The sequence below is a fragment of the Nicotiana attenuata genome, unplaced genomic scaffold, assembly GCF_001879085.1.
Source record: "Nicotiana attenuata strain UT unplaced genomic scaffold, NIATTr2, whole genome shotgun sequence".
NCBI lineage: Eukaryota > Viridiplantae > Streptophyta > Magnoliopsida > Solanales > Solanaceae > Nicotiana > Nicotiana attenuata.
Window position 1 is genome coordinate 219717 of NW_017670573.1, and position 20332 is coordinate 240048.

At 33.9% G+C, this 20332-nt stretch overlaps 1 protein-coding gene across 1 annotated transcript; it reads left to right on the top strand.

Moving 5' to 3' along the window:
- The first annotated feature begins 7174 nt into the window (after positions 1–7174).
- Positions 7175–15565, top strand: LOC109241127 (oxysterol-binding protein-related protein 1D). Its single transcript, XM_019407850.1, has 8 exons — positions 7175–8285; positions 9202–9558; positions 10470–10554; positions 11633–12108; positions 12909–13064; positions 13207–13515; positions 13924–14268; positions 15095–15565. Exons 1-8 carry the CDS (start codon positions 7770–7772, stop codon positions 15278–15280), a joined length of 2430 nt encoding a protein of 809 aa, XP_019263395.1. The 5' UTR covers positions 7175–7769; the 3' UTR covers positions 15281–15565.
- The last annotated feature ends 4767 nt before the right edge of the window (positions 15566–20332 follow it).

Sequence of the window (20332 nt, forward strand, 5' to 3'; positions counted from 1 at the left end):
TGCCTATAAGTTTCTGCACTTTTGCATACTCCCCTTAGGCAAACAATCCATAGGTTAAAATAACAAATGTACTCCAGAGACCATGCCTATAGGATTCCTGCACTCTTACAAATGTCCCAAGTCAATCACGCTTAGAAAGCATGCCTATAGGGATAACTAATGAATCTGAATCGTCTAGCTCGTTTATAAGTTTAAAATCAGTAGCAATGTCGTTTAATATGCAGAACTCGTTTTTTTCTATAACCAGCAAGCCTCTTTAAAATCAACATACTTTTGCATTGTCAGATATCATGCCTGTAGGTTTCACCTAGGCAAACCTTTAGGTAATTAATCAACTTTGCCAGTCTTTAAAAATTACAACCAGCAGGCAGGTCTAATTCGGACTTCTTATCTGAAAATATGTGCTAAATCAGCCACCTGTCCTAACGCTTTTAAATTTAATTCAGACCCTAATCAGTATTTGAAGTCATGCTATATATTTGCTTTTAAGTGAGGAAGCCTGTGTGAGCCGTAACTGCTGTTTGATTCTTCCCTATTTGATTATGTGTTTTGTTTGTCGCCTAGACTTTTATACTTTTAAAACTTCTAAAAGGCCCCAACTCCCTCCCCTTTTAGGATTAGTGGTCTCAATGCCTCCGGGACTAATATGATCGGGACGGGTAATAGCATGCAATAAGTAACGATACTATTCCGCGCTTCAATACCTTAACGGGGTGGGAAGGGTAGACATGGATATGATGATCACACGATAACACTACGCGTATAATTGGTTACCGGGTGTTGTGTGGATGATCCATGTTATTTGTAAACCTAGGACCCCTTCTCCTTATGTACTTTCGTTATTGTTTTCTTTAAACTGTCAGTTTTCAGCTCTTTAAACCTTGTATTTTGCTTCACGTCATCTAAAACCTCTTTGAATTTCCAGCATTGTTTCCTTTTAAAACTTCCGCCCATTTCACTTCTTTCGTCTGATTGTTCGCATTCACTATTTGATCCTTATTTTTTGCACTTATACATTCTTTGAAACAACTATGAAACCACCTATTTTCTGACTCCAGCATGCTTATTTAACCTTTATACATTCCTACTTGTAATCATTATGTGGAAGTTGTCTTGTATGCTTATTTGTTTTAAAGTCACAATTATAACATGGCCGGGAACCACACTAGTGGATCTTGGGGGTGCCTAACACCTTCCCCCTGAGATAATTTCAAGCCCTTACCCATTCTCTGGTTCTTCTTCCTTTTAAATTTTTTAGTGTCCTAATGCACTTAATCATTAGGTGGCGACTCTTCTAAATCTCAAATCCAAATTCCCAAAAGGAATAGAGTTGTCCGCCTAAAATGTCGTAAACCCGATTTTGCCTTTTAAAAGAAGAAAAAGGGGGCGTCCACACCCCTATCGAAGATATTCAAGTCACAAAGGACCTAACTTACGACGAAATTTCAGTAGACATTTTAGATCGACAAGCCCATAAGCTGCGAACTAAAGAGGTAGCTTCTGTTAAAGTACTTTGGAGGAACCAAACTTATTAGAAGAAATGACATAGAAAGCTGAAGAAGATATGAAGTTCATGCAGGTACTCGCATTTATTCCAATACACGGGAAGCGACAATAAGGCAACCATGGCGGGCACAACCCTAGAAGACTAGAAGAATGATAACGTCTGAAGTAAAACTAGAAGAACATTTAAATTTTGGTTTGAATTCATTCCTCAGATTTTCTAAACTTATAAAAATACTACTCAATAAATCATATTCAAAATATATAGACATATTTTTGATCTGGTTAAACAATAAAATTATGTCAAATATTAAAGGCACGGTAATAGAGCACTAGGAAGAAATATTAGGGGCGATTGAATTGAATGGCCTGCAAAGGAAAGACACTGTGCTTAACTGAAATGAGTACACTACAAATCACGGATATGCAAATCCAAAGCTGTCCATCTTTTTCACCGGTAAACTACAAAATTGTAGTTGAAAGAGAAAAACTATAAATTACAAAAGCATCCCCAAGTGGCCATCGCCGTCAACTTTCACTAAAACGAACACCTGCAAGGCCAACACTGTCATTTTCACTTACCTCTTCAGACCATCAAAAGGTTCACCCATCATAATTTTTGTCCACTATATCATTGTTTACGGCACAAATGTGTCTTTTATCCCTTTATCTTTCTTGTAACGGGTTTATCGAAAATGTCATCTCTATCTTCTTAATTGTCTTCTTAATGGTGAGCTTAAGACATGCGTACATAGTACACTCCTTAGACTTTACTTGTGGGACTACACTTGGTATGTTGTTGTTGTTGTTGTAAATATGTCTTTTATAAAACTTAATAACGACATAATAAGTTTAATTCAAAATAAAAAATGATCCAATATAAAATTTTCCACATTTTTTGCGATTATATGACGCATTTTTCAATTTTATTTATTTTTAGTTATCAACACTTAGTCCGTTTTTGTTTTTCTTGGCGAAGGACGCATTGACACGACACATTCAAGGGGAGGTGCCATGGTGTATGTTATTTGCAGATGATATAGTTCTGATTGACGAGACACGAGGAGGTGTTGACGACAGACTAGACGTTTGGACACAAACTCTTGAGTCTAAAGGTTTTGAGCTGAGCAGGACCAAGATAGGGTATTTGGAGTGCAAGTTCAGTGAAGTTACCTAGGAAGCGGACATGGGTGTAAGTCTTGATATACAAGAGAAAGTTTCAAGTACCTTGGATCTATAATAGAAGTTGACGGGAAGATTGATTAGGATGTCACACATCGTAACGGAGCAGGTTGGATGCATTGGATGCTCGCTTCCGATGTCTTTATCATAAGGAGCAAAGGATATGCGAGAGAGAGTTCAAATTTCTATTTGGAAAAAGATACGACAAAACGATCTAGCCCTCGATGTTGAAAAGAAAAGTGATTAGGTTACGGGTTTGTAGCTTACCATCAATTTTAGCAATTTACAATTTAAGTTGTCACTTTATGTTGCCTAAGAAAGTCCATACTTCTGTCTCAATGCAAGAAATTCTACATGGGCTAATTAATATGAAACATACTATTCTTAAAATATTAGTGTCAATCGTTTATATGATCTGAGACCGTTATAAGTGACATAATAAGAATGTCATTTAACTGATTGATGAAAGAGTAAAATGTAATGATCCAATAAAGATATAAGAACAACAATGCGGAGAGGATATCAAGAAAAATACATGTACGAAAAAACAATTTTCTTTATTTATGGAAAGATATTATAAGAGAGATGACAGATAAAATATAAATTATGATTTTCTTATTTCAGAAATTATTTAACATCTATTTAATTATTAATCATATCACAACACAGATAAGCTATCAAATGAGATAGAAAAGTACAAATACATACGCGGGCACTTTGACTTATGCGAATTTTTCATTTAGACACTTAAACTTCAGCTAATATCAATTGAACACCAAAACTCTTTCAAAAGTATTTCAATTGGACACATTTTGCTGAAATGGCAAAGTGTGTATTTCTCACTCTCTTAAAGCGAGTTTAGTATCTCAAAAAGCACCAAATTCATTTTTTTCTTTTTTCTTCCTCGTTCTCTTTTTTCATATATTTTTTCTTTTACTCTAGTTTTGCCTGAAGGCCGGCGTACCTTACCAGAAACTTTCATGGCCGGCAGTAAGCTCGCTTCTCCCTTCTCCACCAAGAACACTCCGAAAAAAGTTCAGATCTGGTTTTTCCAATCCCACCCAATTATAACACCACCATAACCAGCTACAGTTTTCCTTGTAAATTTGATAATAGAAAACCAGTGTCAAAAATCAATTGCTAGATATGTGTATTGAAATCAAAATTTTTTATTTGTTATGAGAGTTGGTGAGTCGATTAAGGTAACGAAAACTTAAAGATTTGAATTTGTCAAGCAGAAACTTATTTGAAATTCGGGACAGCTAAGTAGAGACATTTTTCTTATTTGTCTATCCTCTTTACTGATTTTATAAGCATTATTTTTCTTTGTTAATGGAGTTTCCACCTGGGTCAGTGGTGATTGCATCAAGATCTCCTCTATATCAATTCTAGTTCCCAATTCTGCTCAAGAACCCCGTTTTGACAATACAACTTTTTCATGTTTTAAGCTCATTGGTTTGTTTTGCCAGGTCAACCGTATTTGAAATGCACGTACTTTATTTTTTGGCTATCTCAACAAAATTAATAGACATTTGGAGGACTTTAGGTGTTCAATAGGTACTAGCCCGAGTTTAAGTGTTTAAATGAAAAACTCGGACAAATTTAGGTGTCCGCGTATGCATTTGGCCAAGTAAATATAAAGGAGTTCTCCATTTATTCCAATTTATAAACTCCACCATTCTATTTTGTTTGATATTTTTTTATTAGTCCGTTTCAAAAAGAATAAAATATTTTCATATTTTTATAATAAATTTATTTTTAACAACACATAATTTTTTTTATGCTTAAGGTTATAAGTTTTATAAGCACACAGATATTATATTATATTTAAGCTCATAAATTTTATAAATTTTTATTTTTATCCGTAAGTTATGTGCCAACTCAAACTGTGCCGAACAAATTAAAAGAAAAAGAGTAATACTTTTTAATCTTGTGACTTATCTTAAGTTAATTTATTTTGATACAAATTTCATATTTTAGATTTGACCAAATTGAAACAGTTAGAGAAATATTTTTTTATTTTATGACGTTTTATAATGGAGCTTTTTATTTATTTATCCCTCAAAACTCTTTTTTCCTAATTATTTGGGACCAAATTCCAGGTGTCTCTGTCTCATTGGTTTGTTTTGCCAGGTCAACCGCATTTGAAATGCACGTACTTTATTTTTTGGCTATCTCAGCAAAATGTGTCTAATTAATACACACTAGTATTAGTACCCGCGCGATGCGCGGACACAATTCATATCAAATTGTGATGTATGTTGTTTGAATCAAGTGTAGATAATCTTAAACTAAACCTCTCAGATAAAAATTATACAATCTTTAGATATTAATTAAGAAGCAGGATAAGAAATTATCGTTCAAATATCGCAGTCGACAACCTATTTTTCCTATATCTATAGCAACCTAACCCCTTGATTCAAGTATTTGTATTTCGTTTGCCTATCACTATTAAAGAATACAAACATATCATGTTGTGATCTATTTTGTTTGAGCACATAAGAACATATTATTTTAACAAAATTCTTACTATCACTTTGTTTTTATCTGAAAGTCAAATAAGTCTTATTCATCACATTATTTTTACGTAATTTTTTTTTTCTTTTTGTTCTTTACTTATAGTTATTGTATTATTTATTATTTAATATTATTATACTATTATATAATCTTTTATTAGCTTAACAGTTAACCTAATATCTTGCTTATTATCCTTTTAATAATCTTTAATAAATATAATTTTTTTATTCTTGGAATTTAATATATTTTATGCTTGTATCCTCTTACTCGGAATTCTCTAATCATTTAAATCTATCAATAATATTTTAAAGATAATTAGTTATTTAATTTATTTATTTTTAAATTAATTTAAAGTATAAGTCTATTATTTTTTTATTTATTCTCTTCCCTGCTATAAATTTAATTAGTTTTTATATTAATGTTTTACCTAACCAAAATAATATCATATTTTTATTTAAATTATAACTTTAAATTAATCTAAAAAATTGATACATAAGTTCTTTGATTATTATATTTTCACTGTCATTTTATTTCTTTACGTAATATTTCCAAAAATAAAAAAATTATGAAATAAAAAAAATCTCATCCCAAATTCAAATAATTCTTATCATTATATTTTCTAAATTAGACTGCATTTTTAAAGAATTATGTTATGCTTTCAAACTCAAACTAACTACACTCATTTAAATATAAATCATAGAAAATATTTATTTAATTGTTTGAAAAAATTATTCTAAGTGCTGTAGTAATATTTTCATTGTCATTTTTTTTGTTTATGTAAATTTTATTTCCTTTTTAATTTAAGATACAAATTTAATTTTTAATTTTTATTAGTAAAATTACCTATATTTGAATTTACTGTATTTCTAAAATTTAATTTCTTATAAGTTTTTTATATTTCATAAATAAGACTTCAATTTGTGGTATTATCCATAGTTTGAGCATTCTCATCATAATTTTAAGAACTTTCAAATCTCAAATTCAAATAGTCCTTCCCTTTCATTTCTAATAGTAACTTTTTAATAATTTTCTTTAATTTTGCTATTATTATCTAGTATATAGTCTTATTACGTTTTATATGACGTTTTATAATGGAGATTTTTATTTATTTATCCCTCAAAACTCTTTTTTCCTAATTATTTGGGACCAAATTTCAGGTGTCTCTGTCTCATTGGTTTGTTTTGTCAGGTCAACCGCATTTGAAATGCACGTACTTTATTTTTTGGCTATCTCAGCAAAATGTGTCTAATTAATACATATTTGGAGGACTTTATGTGTTAAATAGTTACTAGCCCGAGTTTAAGTGTTTAAATGAAAAACTCGGACAAATTTAGGTGCCCGCGTATGTATTTGGCCAAGTAAATATAAAGGAATTCTCCATTTATTCCAATTTATAAACTCCACCATTTTATTTTGTTTGATATTTTTTTATTAGTCCGTTTCAAAAAGTCATATTTTTATAACAAATTTTTTTTTAACAACACATAATTTTTTTTATGCTTAAGGTGATAAGTTTTATAAGCACAGAAAGATTATAATATATTTAAGTTCATAAATTTTATAAAATTTTATTTTTATCCGTAAGTTATGTGTCAACTCAAACTGCGCCGAATAAATTAAAAAAAAAGAGTAATACTTTTAAATCTTGTGACTTATCTTAAGTTAGTTTATTTTGATACAAATATTATATTTTAGATTTGACCAAATTGAAACGGTCAGAGAAATATTTTTTTATTTTATGACGTTTTATAGTATTTGAAATTAATTTTTTAAAAATAAAATTTCATACTTTATATTTGACTTGACACTACCTTTTCAATAATAATTTCAATATTTTCTTTAACACGTCCAATATTGTTTTATTCAAATCAACATACCATAATCTGTTCCTAGCCACGCCACACATAAGCATAAATGATACAGAAGAATAATAACATTGGCAGAAGATACTAGGGGGGAATTAAAATTGGGGCCCCGGTAATGTTACCACTGCGCATGTTAGCTGTCTTCACAATCATTACATCTACACTAAGCAGTCCAAAAACAAAAAGCCCCCCATGCATTTAAATCCTATCACTGCACACTCTGCTTAACCTACGCACCCCCACTCTCCCCCCTCCCCTACACTGTGCTTGCTTGTACTCTTCCCACTGACATTAATGGATCTGTTAAAAGCTAGCTCTTCAGCTATATACCTCCTTTATATCTATAGCTGCTTCACCTATACATATTTATAAATAAATATTATACACAATATTTGACAAATATATAGTATTAATTAATAATTCAAAAAAAGGACTATATTTGCTGTTACGTATCGGTTTTCGATCTTATGTCATATCATAACTGTTCCGGTTGTATCACCGATTCGATCTCCGATCGGTTGCTCTGCATCTCGTTTTCAAATAAGGAAGAGAATCAGATCGGCGATTTTCTTTCTCTGAATCGCCGATTTTTTGAGAGATCGTCGTTGTATTGTTCAGCATTGATGGATTTGCAATATGTGAGATGAATTGAGATATTTTTTTTCCTGTTTTTGAGTTTTATTTTTTGTTTTTTTTGAGGAGATGAATCCACTGTGTTGCATTGCACCGGTGTCGATCGATCGCGATAAAGGAAATCCGGCGGTGGTAAAGTCACAGTCCGTGACTCAAAGTCAGCTAGGGTTTGATAACAATGCGGCTGTGAAGCCATTGAGTTTCAGCTCGAGACAAAGCTTTTCTAATGCTCAGGTGAATGCTGATTCGGATTCGGGTTTGGCTCATGAAATCGAAGACAACTGGAATGATTCGAGAGAATGTAGTAATAAAGGTTACAGCTGTGGAAATGGAAGTGTTAGTGTAGCTGGAGTGTTATATAAATGGGTGAATTATGGGAAAGGATGGCGTGCGAGATGGTTTGTGCTTGAAGATGGGGTATTGTCCTATTATAAGGTTCATGGACCGGATAAAATTGCTATGAGTCCAGGGAAAGAAAAGGGGTTAAAGGTTATCGGGGATGAGTCTTGGAGGTATATGAGGAAGGCTAACAATCGACCGTATGGATCCAACAAGTGGAAACCATTTGGGGAAATACATTTGAAGGTAGGTGTGTGTATATGTGTGTGTGTGTGTGTGTGTGTTTGTGTTTGTGTGCACCACAAATACATACAGTGAATAAGTTAAAAACTACGGGAATGCACCTGATAAGCATATCCTTGTTTATTGTTTAGTTTTGTCTTAACTTTTAAGTTAGTTTGTTAGATACTTGTGAGTTAGCCTTTTCGAACACTTCTGGAATGTAATCTTGAAATTTAAGTTGTGCAACTTGGGCAATGCATCAATTTGTATGTTTTAAGGATTGCATTGAAGTTTATCTTAGAAATGTGAACTTTGATTTATCAGTCTGTAGACAGGAAATTAGTGTTAAAGAGTCTGGACCATTGGACGTGGATGCTCAGAAATGCACCATTAAGATAGAAATCAATAAAATTTGACTTAATTTTCTACTTCTGTTCCCATATATTGTAGCTTAGGTCATCAGAGCAGAAGACAAAAGTTTGTAAAATTTGTTGCATGCATATAACTATTGATCGAGGAACGTAAATCTTTTACTAGATAAAGCGTATGCTGAGTGAAGGAAATGAAGAATGATAACCTTAAGTGGAATAGTCCGATATCAAATGTCTAAATTGTTTATGTGTGAGGAAAGATAAGGCATGCTTTGTTTACTACCAGAGTATCTTATTGTCCAGCATATGACAAATGACTAAATCATCTCGTATTACTTTACTGGTTGCTGATCTGCCATATCTGCCCTGTGTCATAAGTTCCTACAGATTCTGGATCACTCTTCCATAGTTAATTCTTGTAATTTTCAACCATACTTAATGTGAATCATAAATTATCCTGTACAGATTCTGGAAGTATGCCTGTATCTGTCAAATTACCTCTACTTGTGGTAGGCTGTGGGTATATATATTCTGATCAACTAGCAAAACTACAACAATATGTCATACAGGTCTCCTCAGTCCGGGCGAGCAAGTCAGATGACAAGAGGCTTTCCATATTCACGGGAACAAAGACACTCCATTTGCGATGTCAATCGAGAGAGGATAGGACAGCGTGGATTGAGGCTCTTGGTGTTGCGAAAGATCAGTTCCCCAGGTTGTTGTCAAGTGGTGATTTTGCATCTTCCGAAGATTTTATCGTTTCAACAGAGCAGCTACGATCAAGATTGGTGCAAGAAGGGATTGGTGAGGCAGTTATAAAAGATTGTGAGTCTATCATGCTACATGAGGTCGCTGAGCTGCAAAATCAGTTGAAGGCTCTTCAACTTAAGCATATTATGCTGCTGGACACCTTAAGACAGTTAGAGGTAAAGTAAAAAAAATTTAAATTTTTTATCTTAAGAGAAGGAAACAAAGTCTTGGTACTAGTCTGTTTTTTTCTTTTTATGCATCAAATTTCCTTTACTGAGTTACTTTTCTTGTCATGTTAGTGTTTGTCTATTCTTTCTACTTTTTCTTCGAATTTCCTGGCGAGACCCCCTTGTTATTCAAATTTTCAAGCCTAGACTTCCCGAGTTCAAGTAAACATAAGAATGTCTTTAGGAGTCTGAGCTAAAACAAATTCTAACAATGGAGCCAGTGATGATTTTGAATTCCTTGGTCAATAAGGTATCTCTCCACTATTATGCCTCAACTTAGATGTCCAAAGCCAGAAAACTCGATTAGATATAACTGAGTTGAAAAAAAGAAAAGAAAAAAGGAATACTTAGGCTGATTCCAAGATGTATGATTGAATCAAAGTGATTTTTACTTCGTTCAAGCATTTTTTCTCCTGTCTCATCTCAATTAAGAGGGTTCATGGACAATTTGTCAATTGATTTAGTTGCTATTTCTCTGAGAAGGTATTGCACTGCTCCAAGTTTGTTGTTTGAGATGGAAGCTATTTTGTCATTTGTGTTGAAGCTAAGTGTCTGCTTATCTCTCCTCTACCCAACTTCTTTGATGCAAAAATAAAGATCCATGTGATTTATGAGGTAAAGAAGTAACAGATTTATTTTAGTGCCAAATTCGAAAGATGAATACAACTGTGAATATGAGATGGTTCCTTGATGTATGGGCTTGTCAAATATAGTTACATTAAGCTGATGTTTGAATTCATTTGCTGATGTCTTGTTTCGATCTCTGAGTTACAATATTGCTACTTAGTTTTCAGTGCACCGGGGACTTGATGCGTTTACAACTTGAAAATTAATGCACTACTTCTCACCCTTTCTTGCAGACAGAGAAAATTGAGCTGGAAACAACTGTTGTGGATGAAACAAAAGAACGAGATTCATGTTGTGGACAAGGTCGAAGATTTAGTGGTTGGTTCCTATCCTCTAAATCCTTTTATATGGAGTCAGAGATTTGTCCAGTTTTTCTGTATACCAAGCATGTTGAAAATTTTAAAGATCTGGTACAACATGTTCTCAGTAGCTTTTGATCGTTGGGTAATTGGCTTGTCTATATTGTTGGGAGCCTACATTTAATACATCAATGTTTATTGATTATCCTAGAACCCTTTTCCAAGAATATAAAGCACTTATGCACCTTGCCTAGTCCAAAAATTTATGCACCTACGGACACCATTCAATTTGTTGTTCAATTTCAGTGTTAATGTTCCATGTTATTACAGATGATCTTTTTGGGATCTGGAGTAAATTAAATTATATTCTTAGTTTATAACCAAGAAACATATTGTTAACTTGGTCTTTCTCATTTTGTAATCTTAAAACAACAGAGGGTTGGCCTATCGGAGGAGACCCTCTGCCTCCAACCATAAGATTGGAGGGCTTGAGTCACCAAGGAGGAAAGAAGTGAGAAAGCTACTTTTGGCCCCTCTTTGTTTTTTTTTTGGGGAAAGGGGGGGGGGGTTACCATATAAAACATGACTAGTTACTTTTGGCCGAGCGGACAAATATGACAAAAGCCCATTGGTTTTCTTGACAGGCAGCTATGGTAAAGACTCCTATTTAATCTCCGTTTCCCTTCTTAGGTTAAACGGTGGTAATCAAACTTCTTGTCTGTAAATGGTTAGATGTTTTCATTTGAAAATCAAAGGGCTTTTTACATTGTGCATTTCATCTTTTAGAAATGCCTTTCAAAAGTTTAGTCCCTATGAAAATCAAAGGGCCTTTTACAATGTAAAATGCAGCTTGCAGAAAACATTTCAAAATTTAGTCCTTGCCATAAATTATTAGGTGTGTCCGAGCAGTAGCAAAGAGGCTTTCATCTGTTACAGCTGAGGATGGTTTATGCAAGTTTGCTGTGAAAAGCAGTTAATAAAACCCTAGGTGGATTTCTTACATTTCCTTTCTAATAGATTGAAATTATAATTTGTTAGTTTAATATTTATTAGTTTAATAATAAGATGGGAGATTCAACAATTCATAAATGTTGCAGATTTCTATTCCATTATGTCTGAGGGCAGTGCTAGCGACTCTGATGCTGACAATGAAAGCCGATATGGAGTAGATGTTGAAACAGATGAAGAAGATTGTGCATTTTTTGATACTAATGACTTTATGTCTGCTGAATCTCTTAGAAGTGCTTCTTATCGCAGTAGAGAGGGTGCTGGTAATGCTTGTAGTTCATTAACCTTTGAGAATGAGAACCTCTCTGGTCATACAAGGGAAGTGGGGATAGAAGTAAAGGCAATCAAATATCCCTATATCGAAAGAAGGGATAGTCTGCCAGAACCAAAGGAAAAAGAGAAGCCAGTTGGTTTGTGGTCAATAATCAAGGATAATATTGGGAAAGACCTATCTGGTGTGTGTCTTCCAGTATACTTCAATGAGCCTCTATCTTCACTGCAGAAATGCTTTGAAGATTTGGAGTACTCACACCTGGTTGATCAGGCACTGGAGTGGGGAAAGCAGGTAACTTGTCAGCTCTCATTTTTTCTTCTTGTTTTTATAGTAGCAGATAGCTTGTTCAAAAAGCATGTAATGGTAATTCTGCTTGGCAGATGAATAGTTTCCTGCTATCTGTTTCATGTGGTTATTATCACTTGCCTTCCTATCTCTTATTTTCAAACATTGTGCACAATAACTATTGTTTGAACCTTTTGATGAACTGAGTATGCTGGTAGCAGGATGTAAGCCATCTAAGTGTAAAAAGTTTTGGATTTCGGTATGAGATTTGACTATTTCTTGGAGGAAATAGCTACAAGTTTGCCACATGAGGAGTTCTTTTGAGTAGCAAGCTTATTAATTGAGTCACTGGATCATTCCTGTAAAATAATGGGAACCCAACCCACTTTTTCATCTAAGTTGTTATATAAGATCCTATCGGAATTGTAAAATGGAAAAAGATAAGGCCTTTCTACAGCATATCTCGAATCCTCACCTTGATGGGTTCCTGATACTTGGCTGCCATCAGATGTTATAAATTCTGCTTGACCCTCATCTGTTGCCATTTTCTAATTTCATTTTGGTTAGCAAGTTCTAAATAGTTTCTGCTGTGAGTCATGATTATCACACTGCAATTGTCGTGAAACTAGTCTTGTCTATGCGGATATATTTTTATGTTTTTGTATTTAAAATTCTCACTAATATTTTGTCCATGAAATCGCTTGCGATACATGGTTATCAGTAGTTCTGCCTAGATCATATTTGTGTTGCATCTTCAGTAAGTTTTGATATAAAATAATTGACTCTCCCTAGTTAATTTTCTGCAGGGGAATGATTTGATGAGAATCCTTAAGATTGCAGCTTTTGCTGTATCTGGTTATGCATCGACTGAAGGCAGGCAATGCAAACCTTTTAATCCTCTACTTGGTGAAACCTACGAGGCAGATTATCCAGACAAGGGGCTACGCTTCTTTTCTGAAAAAGTAGGACTTTCTTCTGTGAAATGACTAAAGATTTGAACTGTAAAAAAATTCATGAAACTCTATTGCTCCTGTTTCGAACTATATGGCACAAATCTTTGTTGCCTGTCTCTTCAATAGCTGATCTTGTGTGCATGAATTTCAGGTTAGTCATCATCCCATGGTTGTTGCATGCCACTGTGAGGGCAGAGGGTGGAAATTCTGGGCAGATTCTAATCTTAAAGGGAAGTTCTGGGGACGTTCAATTCAGCTTGATCCTGTGGGGGTTCTAACCCTGCAGTTTGAAGATGGTGAGACATTTCAGTGGAGCAAAGTTACTACTTCTATTTACAATATAATAATTGGCAAAATCTACTGTGATCACTATGGCACTATGCGGATCAAAGGCAGTGGTAAATATTCTTGCAAGATCAAATTCAAGGAGCAGTCTATTATTGACCGAAATCCTCATCAGGTAATCTATGTTCACTTACTTTATCTGATCTTATAAAGTTTAGGGGGAAGCAAGTCCATATAAGCTATAAACTGAGTGAATCCAAAAAAGTAGTCAGATAGTCAATGTATAGAACTTCCTGTCTTTTCAGATTGTGGTAATAGCATCCCATGGATGAACTGGTATTACCAGAGCCTTGTTTGGACTTTGGAATAGTCATTCACTAAATAAGTGCTGATGAGATGCTCCTTTTCTGACTGCTGAATATTTGAACATCTTGTCTTTTCAGATCTTTTAAAATTATGTGAAATTAGTATCTTTCAAGTCATGAAAATTATGTCAACATCCATTTAAGTTTTGGATGGAGGAGCATATGTTTCTACTTGCAATCAAAATAAAAGATTAACACCTATGTTCTGTAAACAAAAGGTTCATGGATTTGTGCAAGACAACAGGACAGGAGAAAAAGTGGCCATGTTATTGGGGAAGTGGGATGAAGCAATGTATTACGTGTTGGGAGATCCAACTACAAAGCCAAAGGGTTATGATCCGATGACTGAAGCCATATTGTTGTGGGAGAGGGACAAATCTACTCCTAAAACAAGATACAACCTCACACCTTTTGCAATATCTTTAAATGAATTGACACCTGGCTTAAGAGAGAAGCTGCCACCAACCGACTCAAGGCTGAGGCCTGATCAGCGCCACTTAGAGAACGGAGAGTACGAGCTGGCTAATGCGGAGAAGCTCAGACTTGAACAGTTGCAGAGACAGGTACTCATTCATGTCTTTCAGTTGTAGTTGTTGTTTGGTTGTGCACTGCTTTAAGTGGTTTCATTTGAAACATAAAAATGGGATGAAGGAAAAGGTGGACATTCAGGCAACCATTGATTCCATAATGTAACTTCCCTCTAGCAAAACCCTGCTTATTTTGTATACATGGAATTACGGAAATAGTATGAATCATAGTATGATTTTCTTCTGTATACATCCAATCAATGTTCATGATATTGGTATCTATTCACTTTGGATCTTACTTGAAAGTTGAGATGTCATTGATACACATTTTGCTATCTGTTTGATCTTCTATTCTTATTTTGTCTTTGTTAAGAGCTCTTTGAAAAATTTACTTATCTATTTCGTCATAAACAAAGAGCTCTGTATAAAATCATGCTTCGGCTTAATCCCTTATAAGTTCTGTCATCTCAATTGGCTATGAAGAGCAGACAGAAGTAAGAAGCTAGAATGTCTTTGCCTTTTTGGATCTTTCAAGTCCCATAAGCTGCAACTACAATAGTACCTAAGGTTTTGAGGATGGTGTATGCCACATTTATCCACGTGGAGTGCTTTTTCCCTGGGGAGGAGAGAGAGAGAGGGGAAGGGAGGGAGGCACGTTAAAGAGTGAAGAGGAATTTCTACAGCTTTCCTTCTCAGAAAAAAAAGAGAGGAGATGCTACAACTTTAGAAGCTTCTTAAGAGTATTTTTAACTGAACAGAATGCACATCATTAATAGTATGTTACGTATGCAACCATATATCATGAATAGTCGATGGTGATTCTAAAGGTCACCGATTAACCAAATTATAATTGGTTCTGCAGGCAAGGAAACTACAGGAGAGAGGTTGGCGACCAAGATGGTTTTCCAAGGACGAGGATGGTTGTTATCACTATGGTGGTGGATACTGGGAAGCAAGGGAGAAAGATAACTGGGATGATATCTCTGATATATTTGGGCAGAGTGATCCTTCTCCAGTAATCGAGGAGAAATTGCCATTTGCCTGTTAAGCCTGCTCTTCATTTCTCATGGAGGTATATCTCATGTGGATTTCTACCAATTAGGATTTAAGTTTTGATATTCTTTTTTCATGATGAAACTGGCCAGTTTAAGCGATGTGTATAGCTCTCTTTAGGTGCTTGGTTCAAAGTTCAGCTTGACATTTTATCTCATGGAAAGTTGGAAATTATTCAGCTGAGACTTGGAACTGATATCTAAATTGTAGACAGTACAAATTAATTGTTCTTCAAAAAAGCTCTCTAGTTTACTCTCTAAAGCTCGATCAGTTTACACTAGAGACTTTGCAAACTTCAAAGCGATTCAACTATTCTTTTTCTTTTCCCTCCTCTTCCTCCCTCTCCTACTTGTTATTTTCTTATAATACTGCAATGTAGAAGATCTAGAGGACCCTAATTTGCCTTTAAAGTTACATTATTTAATTTTGAAATGAAATGGACGTGAATAAAATGTGGAGTAATAAATATGGATAAATTATATAATTGATTTTAACTTGGTATTGAGGCACGTTGATTGATTTAGTGATTGATACAATGAAGGAGATAATGTCAAACAGTTTTACTATCCTTCTATTGAGTGAAAGAAAAATGTCCTTTAATTTAGATTTAAGCAGCTGTAAATCTGTAAGAGAAGGGAAGATGATAGCAAAGAGACATTTAAGTAAAGTAGTGGAAGTTTATCACTGAGGGTTAGTGCGAGATGAATAAAATCCCTACATTTTCAATAAGAGGTCTAGAGTTCGAGCCTTAGAATTTAAAAAAAATATGGTATGGAGTGCTTTCCCTTTTAATAGACTTTACGAATGTGTAAATGAGGATTAGTCGGAATCCTAAAGTGCTTATTGAACGCTGGATGAGAAACCAAAAGAAAAGTACTAGAAGTGTGCTTCAATATCACGGAACCATGAGCTTATCATAACATATATTATATAGTTAAAACAATATTCCCCATATCATATTTCTAATAAAGGTGATTACATCCATTCTATACTCCATTTATCTTAGTTTAGCCGTTAAGGTTGTTTTAAACTTTGTGTTTATTTTACTGAAAATGAGAGTCTTCCATGCAATTATATAATTTTCTAATATCTTACAATTCCAATCAGGTATCGCCAGACTCCACTTATTATTAAAACAATGAAACTTTAACTTTGTATTATTGGCTTCAGATTTTTGAGAACATGGCCCATGATAGGAAGGTGTGAAGGTCGAGCATTAGGGTTGTAGGTTAGAACATAGTGGAGCATTTTTCTACTTCCTACCAGGTGTGAGGCTAGTCTGATAGGATTGTGTCTTAAACTACTAGCGGTTAATGTTGTGTCCACACTATTCTTCCGTTTTTCATAGTACCAAGCCTTATTTATTTGTTATTGTTATTGCTTTTCATCTATTATCTGGTCCTTATAATGATGTTATTATTTCTATGATTTCTGTTGATGGTACTGATATATTATCTCTTTTCGTCTACTTGAGCCGAGGGTCTATCGGAAACAACCTCTCTACTCCCTCGGGATAGAGGTAAGGTCTGCGTATACTTTACCATTCTTAGACCCCACTTGTGAAATTTTACCTGGGTTGTTGTTGTTGAAGTTGGTCTTGTTAATTATTTTTAATACAATTACCTCGATGTTTCATGTCAAATTAAGACACTCTATCTAATACACGCTATTACATTAATTTATCCATTATTATATTAATAATATCCATCCAGAGTCGGCATGGGCTGGCTAGGACAAACCATTTGCCACGTTTTTTTTTAAAACTCAGGAATAAATTAACAGAAGATTTGCACAAATAAGATTAGTTCAGGTTGCTATTTGACTGTTGTCCTTATTTAAGTTTTGCAAAAATAATAAATAATGACAAAATTACATAATAATGCACTCCATAAGTTGACCTTGCATTATTTTAGCCCACTTACAAGTTTGCAAATGTGTAACCAAATATCAATAAGCTTAGATCTGAATTTTTTTAGCCCACTTAGAGATGCCTTCCGATAAAACTTTTCAGAACTCCAAAGCATCCTGCACGATACAATCTGGGTGTGTGGGTAGGAAAAGGGCGGATTCAACAAACCCTTCCATACACAGGTCAAAAATATTTAATGGAGGTTATGAACATCCTGATAGCTTTCTCAGCTTACCTTCTTCACCTATTGAAATCTCCATTCTTAGCTAAGATATAAAGGTCATTGCCTCATCCTTAATATGTCTTTTCTTTATCCAAGGCAAAAAAAAATTCAACACTGTCTTCCTTCACTGCTAGAAATACGATCCAAACTTAAAAGGGATACCCTGTCCAAATAAGGTCGTCCAACTTATACTAAGATCTGCATTAATCCAATAGCATTGCATTAAAGTCTAGATGCTCATCCATATGGAAGCAATATGCTCATTCAATAATTATTGCAGAGAGCGATTTCTCGCATCAGATTTTAACCTATAAGATAAAAGGACATTACACATTATGGTCAGAAGTCAGAAAACAGCTCAAACAACAAAAATGAATCAAGACAACTACATCAAATACAATTGAGAAAATCCACAGTACTTATCTGCATTCTGCACAACTACATCAAGTATACTTTGCAAAGAGAAACAGATTCACTTATACAAGGCTGATACATTATTTACAGGATCCAAATATCAAAAATTACAAGTGAAAATCGTACAAAAAATTCGTCAGAAATGCTTATACACTTTTATACAATATTATACACTTTTATACAAAGAGGTATATTATATATATAGTTGTATAAAAGTGTATAAAAATGAAGAGGATGAGGAGGAGGAGGAGGAATAAGAAATGTATCAGCCTTGTATAAAATAATGTATAAGAGATGTTTATACACTATTATATGTTACTTATACAATATTATACACTATTATACACTATTATACAAATGAATCATATTAATGGAGCTTCACTGGTTCTTCTTCTTCTTTGGGCATCTTCTGAAATTCAACTCAAATCTACCTCAAATCTGCTCCAAATCACTTCAAATTTGAGTTTTGAACTCCCCTTGACGATCCCAATCAATTGGGCCAACACCCAATCCAAACAACTAACAAAATCGAAAAATCCAATTTTGAAATTGAAGCTTCGAATGACCTTTAATGATGACTCCAAAATAGTAATTCTCTTAAGTGGTATTTTTTCTTCTCATCTTAATAGTGATTATCAACTTTGAATATGGAAGGAGAATTGAAGAATATATATAATGGTAGAGAAACTTTGGGGTGCAAAGTCGTGAAAGAGGAAGAAGAAGAAGAACGAAGAAAAGAAAAAAATAGGGTGGGCTAACTGGTGAATTTTTTTTCCAGATTATATACAACCTGGGCTATATCAGGTAAGGGCTTCAAATGTGGGCCATTTTTTGATGGACTGTTAGGCCAAGTGACAAGGAGCGTAATTTCCCCTGCATAACTTGCTCAAAGTTATGCCGAGGTGGGGCAAAATAACTTTGAACTAGCCAAGAAGTTATCTTATATATGAGAACGAAACTTAAATACCAACCCTTAAAAGGGATACCAGGTGCAAATTCAAATTAATTAACAAGTCCAAATCAAGCATTATTCCCCCCTACAGGTTGGATAGAATACAAATAATCTCAATAAGGCATAAATTGTAGAATAATAAATTTTTCTGAAGTTTTGACGCTTCCTATGTTGTTCTGTAATGTTTTTGGGTATGAAATTGAAGGAATGCACCACCTCACCACGTAAATTTTATGGAAAAAAAAAAGGAATACTATCATGTTATAACTTTACATATCAATCATGATTGGTTAACTTTTAAAAATAGAAGAATGACTTATAATCAATTCAATTTTATTGATAATGTCAATATTCTTTACAGTTAGTGTACATAATTTAAACTCAAAGAATATCTAGACATAGGTATTTTTACATGCTTTCATTTTTTTTCACGCATTCATTTTTATTTTGGTTGATTTTTCAGCCGTGAATATCCATTCAATTGTGAATGTTACTTGAAACATCGATTTTTGGAGAAATTACAAAAAGATTCTTTTATAGAAAGTCTTCTAAAATAGAATAAAAGACAGATCAAGAGAGAAATACATAAATTTATTGACTTCTGTACATTTCGCACCTTTAACATATGCATCATGTTTTGACTTTCATGTCGGCGTCCTCTTATTTTTTGTGATTTGTCTCTTAGTTTATTTATTTCGTGGCACAATTACAGAAATGTTTATTTTGTAAGAAGTAAAATAGAAATAGCGAAATAAATAAAAGAAAATGCAGAAGAGGATATGGTGCAAATTGGAAAATAGTGTAAATATTAGGGATGCAAAATGCAAATAACCCAAATATATTACTTCTATTAATTACTAGTATACCTTTATTTAAAATGCTAATTCTGTGAGATTTTTCAAAATTTCCGTTTTCTTAAAAAGTAGGTTTATAATGGCTTTTGGGTTCACTTAGGGATCGTTTATTTACAAGGATAAGGGATTATAATTCTGAACTTACAAATGAAACTCTCTTATCCTATGTTTGATATAATTTTTTAATTTCAGAATTAGCAATCTCAGAATTATTTATATCATTTTTTTTATATCACACTCGATATGGGATAACTATCCTGGGATAAAACTAACAAAACAGCACATTTTTCTTTTTCCAAAACTCCTGTCTATGTTTTTTTAAAGGCAGAATAGCCTAAATTGCACCTGTACTTCATCCATCTTGTCATGCCGGTCTCCAAAGTTAGACATTTGCCAACTGAACACTTATACTCATTCAAAACGTGAATAATAAACGCTTATCCAACGTAGCTGCCAGTGCGTGTATGACAATCGCATACACGTAGGACGCCACATCAATAATTAGAAGACCACGCAGGCTCCAAGTCACACACCATGGCCAAATAGGATTAAAAATCGGCCCAAGATTATTTAATCCCCAAACCCACATTGCCCCTTATTTTATAATTAACCGCGTAGTTAGGGCTTAGATAGTATCGAACAATAGTGAGTGTCTCCTCTCTTCTCTCCTGCGATTTCTCTGATGAGGTTATTCT